The sequence below is a fragment of the Dendropsophus ebraccatus genome, chromosome 1 (genome assembly GCF_027789765.1).
Source record: "Dendropsophus ebraccatus isolate aDenEbr1 chromosome 1, aDenEbr1.pat, whole genome shotgun sequence".
Classification (NCBI taxonomy): domain Eukaryota; kingdom Metazoa; phylum Chordata; class Amphibia; order Anura; family Hylidae; genus Dendropsophus; species Dendropsophus ebraccatus.
Window position 1 is genome coordinate 223289032 of NC_091454.1, and position 8261 is coordinate 223297292.

An 8261-nucleotide genomic window follows, 5' to 3' on the forward strand; every position below is an offset into this window, starting at 1 on the left:
CCCGCCTCTAGTGCTTTTTCCTAGGCCTGGTGGTAGTCACTTTAAGAAACCTTGTACTAGTGTTTGGTGGTCTATAAAGAAAATGGTCCATGGGATCCCTCTAAGTGGCTATTCCATGTAAATCCCTGTAACTGTTTTCTATGGATCTTTGCATGGGCCAAATGGTCGTCTGACTGCCATCTATTGATAACCCACCCCTTCGGTATGCATGTCTTGTTGGGCCAGAAACTGGACACTGTTAGGGGTTTTCCTTTGGGCCCACGTTCTCTTAACTACAGTAATAATAATAAAAGGGCCTCAAAGGAGATTCTAATACTGTACTTCTCTACTGGTTACCCCATAGGCAGGAATAGGGTGCCTGTGGCCCTCCAACTGTTGCAAAACTATTGTTTGGACAACCTAAACAAAGCTTTGTTCAAGTACGATGGGAATTTAAGTCTTACAATACCTGCCTTAAAGAGCAATCTATTGCAAAACTCCTTAGCTACCTACCTGGGTTCAACCACCTCGGTTTAAGCCCTACTCATTTTGCTATGACTTGAGTTCTTTTTTTTTTTTTTTTTTTTTTTTCTCTGTACCTTTTACTTGCGCAAGTATCTATTACTTGGCCATGTACTGATATGGGTCCTAGGATTTGTTCCCACTCTCCTAGTACAATTTCTTTCTTTCCTAGACATGGTAATGTGAGCAGTAAGGCCATCAAGCCAACATGGATCCCATTCAGCAGCACCGTGACCTCAGAAGAGCGGCTGGCCTTCTCCTTGCGTCTCATGACTGGTAAGAAGCTTTCTAGTACTAGGCTGGTGGTTTTGTCTCCTGGCCTATACTAATCCTCCAGTATCTTCTCTCCAGCGGACTGGAGTGCTCCCAGTCAATCACTGGTCTTCCAGCTTGGTGACATGTTCTACATAGAAGCCTCTCTGGACACTCAGAACCATGCCCCGATGATCCTGTTTGTGGACAGTTGTGTGGCCACCATTACCCCAGATGTGACCTCCACTCCTCGCTATGAGATCATCTCTAACAATGGGTGAGTTACTCCCATCAATACTGTCCAAGTCTTTATGGAACCTATTGTCTACAGCTCCTCTCTCCTACAGGTGCTTGATGGACGGGATGCAAGAAGATTCCTCTTCAGTCTTTGTTTCTCCAAGATCTCAAGCAGACACTCTTCGCTTCATAGTGGATGCCTTCAGGTTCACAGACAGTGCCGTCTCCCTGGTAAGAAATCTTGCTTGTGATCCGAACTTGTCCTAATATTGGTGTGTTACTTAGTGAGGAAACCTACCGTCATCATATTGGCCTTCAATCCTTCAAAAAAAGGCAGCCAAGAGCCTGTACTTGGTTACATGTATTGGAAATGCTTAAAAGAGAACTCCTTAAAAAGATATGTTTTGACGGTTATTACATAAGCAAAGTTAGACAAATTCCTAATGTACATTAATTATGGGAAACTCGTATAATCCTATTTCCCTTAATTTAGCAGATAGGCAGGCTTCAGATTCTCTAAAAAAAAAAGTGGTGTCACGAATCAGATGTAATTCTCATGAAGTGACCAGCAGGGGGTGTAGTCTATTTAGTGTTAGTGAGATGGTTTTTTTTTTTTTTTTTTGAGCAATCTCCTTTTATTGACTCTTATGAAATTTGGGAAGCAAGGACATGTGCATCTCCCCCTCCCTCCCTGTACTGCCAATGAGAAGCGCTCACACCGGGAGGGGGGTTGACGGAGCAGGGAGGGAGAGGTGCCCAAGCCTCTAACATCTCCCCATGCTGCCTAATACACTGAACTACTCCCCAACGGGCAGCACAGGGAGAGAGGGAGCTGCAAGTGTCCGTGCTCCCCACATTCCATAAACAATATTGTACTGTAAAAACATCTCACTACATAGACTCTTACATATACTGCGCCCCCTGCTGGGCACTTCGTGTGAATTACACCTGATATGTGACATCAGGTTTTTTTAGAGACTTTGAAGCCTGCCTGATCTACTAAATTAGGGAAATGGCACTGTCTGCGTTTCCCCATAACTTGTGTATATGGAGTTTTGTCTAACTTGTGTAATAACATACTAAATATGTTTTGGCTGGAGTTTCCCTTTAACAAAAACACTTTAATTTGCTAAAGCTTTATTTACTAAGGCTGCATTCACACATTCCATGTTCCTCATAGAACACGGACGTGGAATGCCTGTAACAGACTTCTCCCCCTGCCCGGGCAGCATCTGTGAAGTTGCTGGGGGGGGGGGGGGGAACTATACAGATATGCACCGCAGTGTAATGACAGAGCCGCATGGCTGATACACTACAGCATGGGGCATATCTGTACAGTTCCCCCACTCCCAGCGACTTGCCACAGATGCTGCCCGGGCAGGGGGAGAAGTCTAATACAGGCATTCTCACGTTCAGTACGGACCATGAAATGCCTGTAAGTGGCTGCAGGTTCTAAAGATGTGACTGTTTTCTAGATCTATATCACCTGTTCTCTGAGAGCTGCTGCCATTGACCAGACCCCTGACCCATTGAACAAGGCCTGCTCCTACAAGGCCTCCAGCAGGTAGGAACCTGTATGACTGGCTGAATATCCAGAATGAGAAACTACATAATGGTGGTGACTTAAGAATTGTCTGAATCTCTTCTAGCTGGTCACCTGTAGAAGGCCCTAGTGGGATCTGCCAGTGCTGTGCCACTGGGAACTGTGCTGTTCCTACAGGCCCCAGATCGGCATGGGGCTCGTACCTTGGGAGGCCGAGAGGACTTGGGAAGAGAGATGTTGGTGAGTAATGCAGTTGTCCCCCCCCCCCCCCCCCCCCCCCAATTGCCCAATGCATGGATAGAGGGTTCTTTAAGGTTAACTTTTACATGGTGTTCAATACCTATAAAGTATCTGAAATGGGAGGTCATGGTGAGTCTTGGTTTTGTAACAAATTTGAGTTTTAATCTGACATCTGTTTCTTCTGACAGGTTCTCAGGTGGAGGAACACGGCCTGGCCACACTGGGTCCTCTTCTAGTGACTGGAGCTAAGCCTAACCAGGGGTCCAGAGCAGGAACCGCCCAAGCTTCCAGGATGGGTGCAGGCCAGGAACCTCTCCAGCTGTGGGTGCTGGTGGCCATCGGCTCTGTCTCTACAGTGGTTGTCGCTGTTGCTCTTACTGTGGTGGTAAAATGTCTTCTGAGAAGGATTACTGCTAAAGAATCTGTGTAGAAATAAACACATTTTGATATATCCTCGTGTTAATGGCTCTTGAAGTAACGTTTACTTGGATGGGTTTGGGGAATAGAAAGTGTCCTTGATAGGGATGACTGTGTCAAAGCTCTTACTGTACATAAGCACAATTTTCCGCATGTCTGGTCTGCTGTGACCGGCTAGCTACGTAGGCTAGGGGGGGGGTGGGGTGGGGCTACGTACAGTCATTACAGTGTGTGTGTGGGGTACAACTCTATTAGACTTCCGCAGTTGTGGATGAGTCGGGATCTGAACACCATACAGATAGCTCTGTGGGGTCTTGTCACTCAAAGGGTTGTAGTCCACATACTTGGACTTAAAGCCTATGACAATCATCAGATTCTGTTACCACTGCTGCATGTCTATAGAAAGTGTACACAATATGGCCACACGACTCTGCAACTAAGAAATTTAGACTTTCCTACTTAATACCTACTGGGGGGAAGTGGGCTGTAGGGGAATGACTGTGCATAAAGTGACTTTAGGGCTCTGTTACAATGGGCACCAATGAAGGAGGTGGCTTAGGAACCAGTTGCCACTATGGACTCTTATGGAAGACTAACATGGTCATCAAAGGTGTGTGTGTGTGTGTGTACAATGGAGCCCGTAAGCTAACAGATGTGCCTGGTTCTGCGACTGATCAGCAAGGTGCATAGGAGTTGTTCGACTCGCGTGGTGGTAACCACACAACTCCAATCACTATGTAGCCTTATGGATGTGTTCTGTCACTGGAGATTTGAGACCAACCTGAATAACAATAGGGGTGCTACATGGTGTAGTAGGTCTTGCCATCTGTTTTCTACAGACACCTAATAAGACTAACCTCAAGGGACTGTTTTCTTGTAGGTCCAACGCTACTTTGTGTGAACTGTAAACTTGGCGGGGGTCAGTTATCCGTCACCATACAGCTGCCCTCACATAGACATCCACAAAATGAGGAGCAATGTGTCTTGACACTAGACCAGTACCTTCCTCCGGCTCCTTAGAAAGTCATTAGCCTAGACCTGAATCACGTCTGAGTAATAGTGTAAAGTCACACTTTGGGGTTCTCCTCATCTTCCTGACAGTCATGCACCAGGGCATTTGAATTAGTTTTTCTTTTGTGGCTGTCTGCCATTGGAGATGGTGGATGATCTACTCTTGGTTAGCTGCCACATGACTATATCCAACACTGACGGTACTTATGCTGAACAGCCTGCTCGGTGCTGACTATTCTGCACACAACATATTCCAGACAATGTTTCTGATGTGATTAAGGTCAGCTTTTCTGGACCAATTAACTTGGTTTTACCACATTTATTTTCAAGTGTATATTATATGCCTACTGATGGTGGTTATAGTAATAGAAACTTGTTTACAGCCACTGCCGCCATTTTGATTTTCATCAGGCTCCCACAGTCATGCATAAGAAAATGTTTGCCGATGGATCGCACCACTACAATGATGACCATCAAGTTGTTAATCTACTGTGCGTTAGCTCCCCTCTGGTTTTATAATATATATATATATATATATATATATATATATATAATTTCCCATATATATATATTTTTTTCCCTTATCTGTCATATATCAAAGATTAAAAATGGAGGAACTTTCCTGACAATAGTTTCAAGGAAACTGCAAAAAAAAGTCCTGGCAATGCTGCGACTCGGTGACTGATGCAAGACTTATGGTCCTTTTACACGGGACGATTATCGTTCGTTTTTGCACGATAATGGTCGAATTTGAACGATAATCGTACGTGTAAACGCTGCAACCGATCAAACGACGAGTGAGAAATCATTCATTTTGATCTTTTAACATGTTCTTAAATCATTGTTGATCGTTCGCAAAAAATTCGCAGATCGTTCAGTGTAAAAATTCTTTCAACGATTTCACCTATGTGTGAGGCTTAAACGATCGCAAAATGATCGCATAGCGAATCTTCCGTACAATGTATCGTCCCGTCTAAACGCTGATCGTTATAAAAAAAACATTGTTCATTCAAAATCGTTAATCGTGCGATCGGGCAAATTATCGCACCGTGTAAAAGTACCATTAGGGCCCTATTCCACCGGGCAATTATCATTCGCATAATCGTTAACGATCTCAAACGACCGCTATTGCGAAAGACCTGAAAACGTTCACTCATTTCCATGGAGCGATAATCGTTACTTATGATCATAATTGCGATAGTTTTTTCTTCGCTATTTATTCGCTATTGCGTTCGTATCTATTGCGAACGATTGAACGATGTCTTATTCAATGCGAACGTTTTGCGAACGAGCAACGATAAAGATAGGTCCAGGTCTTATAAAGCGATCAACGATTTCTTGTTCGGTCGTTAATCGTTAACTGCATTTCAACCGAACGATTATCGTTTAGATTCGAACGATTTAACGATAATCTGAACCATAATCGTCCAGTGGAATAGGGCCCTTAGCTTCCCTTTGCATGGCAGAATTGATGGGTCACTAGTCGAGACCAACTTTGCTGTAGAGCTGGTTTTACATCGCCATAAAGACACTTGGCTGTTTATTAGGGGCCATGTTAAAGTCGTAAGCCATGGGGGGACCCCATATGAAGATCTCAATTTGGCAGATTTATTAAAAATGGGAGGGGGCCACTCTGGTGACAGGAGCAGAACGGGTACACGTTTTGACTGCACTTTGATAGGCAGGGGTACAATAAACTGTACCTAAAAATTTACCCCAGCTCTGAGCTCAGGGTATGTTCCCATTACGGAAAAGGCGCCAAAATTTCAAGCTCAACCCACCGTCCACCCAAAGAATTTACACATTTAGGGTATAAACCCACACACCGTATACACAGCGTATTTACTGCTGCGATACGCAGCGAATACGCAGCAAAAACGCAACAAATACGCAACAAAAACGCAGCAGATTAGATCTAAATAACTGAACTCAGCATTAAATCTTCACCATCAAACTGCTGCGTATTTGCTGCGTATTTGTTGCGTATTTGTTGCGTATTTGCTGCGTATACGGTGTGTGGGTTTGTACCCTTATGGGACAGGAGGAACTTAAAGCAGAGTATGCCACATGGCCTCTGTTTTATATTTTAGCGCATGTTCTGTGGTGGAAACATACCCCAAGGGGGCACTTACATGTCTGCAGAATTCTGTCCGTACACGGCCGGTGTTCTGCTGACTGGACCTCGGGGCTCCAAGCATCACGATTAATTATGTCAGAAGCTCCTAAACGGTTTAAAATGTTGCACTAGTACGGAGTAGGAGCCCCCAACGTATTAATCATGATGCTTGGAGCCGTGCGGTCCGGTCTGCAGAGCACCGGCCGTGTATGGACAGAATTCTGTGGATGTGTGAATGTACCCTTAGGCTGCATGCCATGCGTCTGTCCTGACTAGTAAGATTAAAGGGGTTATCTAGCGCTTCAAAAACATGGCCACTTTCTTCCAGAGACAGCCCCACTCTTGTCTCCAGATTGGGCAGGGTTTTGCTGCTCAGTTCCATTGAAGTGAATGGAGCTTAACAGCAAACCACAGCTGAACTGGAGACAAGAGAAAGTGGCCATGTTTTTGTAGCACTGGATAACCCCTTTAACATGTTCGACACCTGTCTTAAAGGTGTAAAGGCCATTTGAATTTTTTTGCAATAGTGCTGGGGGGCTACATAGAAAATAACACATGCTGTTCTTACTTAATCATTCTCCTGGGGTCCTCCTGTGGTGTCATGGGGGTTCCCCATTGAATGCCCCCACCTATACTTCCAAGATGGGCTCACCACAGCAGTGACAACACACTCACCCGATCAGCTGGCCGCAAAGCACAGGGCCCCAAGATTCCACAGTAGGAGCCCAGGGGAACGTGATTAACTAAGAATAACCGAGACACAAAAATACTATGTGCATTTTTTTTTGGTCCGGTAATTTAAAGATGACTCTGCCTCTAATTCAATGTGAACAGAGCCATACCCATATTAATCTGAAAGGTTGACTTTCATCCCAGGCCAGGAGGTCACAGCAATATATTGTAATAAAATATTAATAAAATCCAATCGAGTTCCGTTGTTGCCTGAACTCCATTATGGACGGCTCTGAGAAGATGGAGACCGTACTGAGATTGGCTGCTATGCGCAAACATGACCAATACCGTGTATATAGTGACTGGTAGCGAGCGGAGAGGCTGAACTGTTTGGATTCAGCAACGTGAGGCCGGGTTCACACTACGTTTTTCCTATCTGTTCAACGTATCTGTTTTTAATTGGTTACTTTTAACGGACAGAAAAACATAGTCAACACTATTTTTGCATACGTTAAAAAAACGATGTTTCGATCTGTTTTATCTCTTTTAAATAATGGAAGTCAATAGAAAAACTGATCCAAACGGATGGCTACCAATTGCATCCGCTTTTTACATAAAACGTATATGTTAAATGGATATAAAAAACATACTGTATACCCAGCCTTGCCCAAACACAGAATCTGGATGCAGCCCTGAAGAGTCCTGAAAAACATGGATATAGCCTATGGTGTACAGTTCGGCCTCTGTGCTCAATAGCGACATGAGACTTTACTATAACTACTAGATGATTAATGTGAATAGACCCAAAGAACTGGAGGCTGCTCCTAGTATGACTCCTCCTCATGGCTGTCTCCTCATCAGATGTGGTGGTGGTGGGGGTGGGGAGGCCCAGCTGAGTGTAATAAGGCATCAGGTGGAGGATGGCCATGTGATGGGTATAAAGCTCAGCCTCCTCCACCTTCTCCTTGTGTGACTTGTCCTGCAGTCAGGATGGAGCTGTGGATCAGGTGGAGTTGGCTCTTAGTGGTTCTGCTCTATGGACCAGGCTTTGGCAGCTCCTTAGTTAGACCCCGGCGCCAGTATGACACTTGGTGGAGGAGTAACCAGGCTGGATCTTCTAGAGGACTTGGACAATCTTCCTCTAGACTGGGCTCTCCTAGAGCAAACCCTTGGTCTCAGTCTCACTCAGTCTCTGGTGTTGGGTCTCCGAGAAGTCTTCAGCCTGTGTACGGATGGGGCTCCAGGAGTCATGAAGCAGACTATCAGTCCCGA

At 44.9% G+C, this 8261-nt stretch overlaps 1 protein-coding gene across 1 annotated transcript; it reads left to right on the forward strand.

Annotated features, from left to right (window-relative positions):
• Positions 1–82: 82 nt before the first annotated feature.
• Positions 83–3203, forward strand: LOC138785163 (zona pellucida sperm-binding protein 3-like). Its single transcript, XM_069960771.1, has 7 exons — positions 83–117; positions 674–777; positions 853–1030; positions 1101–1221; positions 2466–2554; positions 2640–2773; positions 2962–3203. The coding sequence occupies exons 1-7, from the start codon at positions 83–85 to the stop codon at positions 3201–3203; spliced, it is 903 nt and encodes a 300-aa protein (XP_069816872.1).
• The last annotated feature ends 5058 nt before the right edge of the window (positions 3204–8261 follow it).

What these genes read in the sequence shown, in the direction of transcription:
- LOC138785163 (XM_069960771.1), top strand. Translation starts at nt 83, where the DNA reads ATGGTCCATGGGATCCCTCTAAGTGGCTATTCCAT. An exon ending in CTCCTTGCGTCTCATGACTG is followed by an intron (nt 778 to 852) that starts GTAAGAAGCTTT and finishes TCTTCTCTCCAG; the next exon opens with CGGACTGGAGTGCTCCCAGT. An exon ending in CAGACAGTGCCGTCTCCCTG is followed by an intron (nt 1,222 to 2,465) that starts GTAAGAAATCTT and finishes ACTGTTTTCTAG; the next exon opens with ATCTATATCACCTGTTCTCT.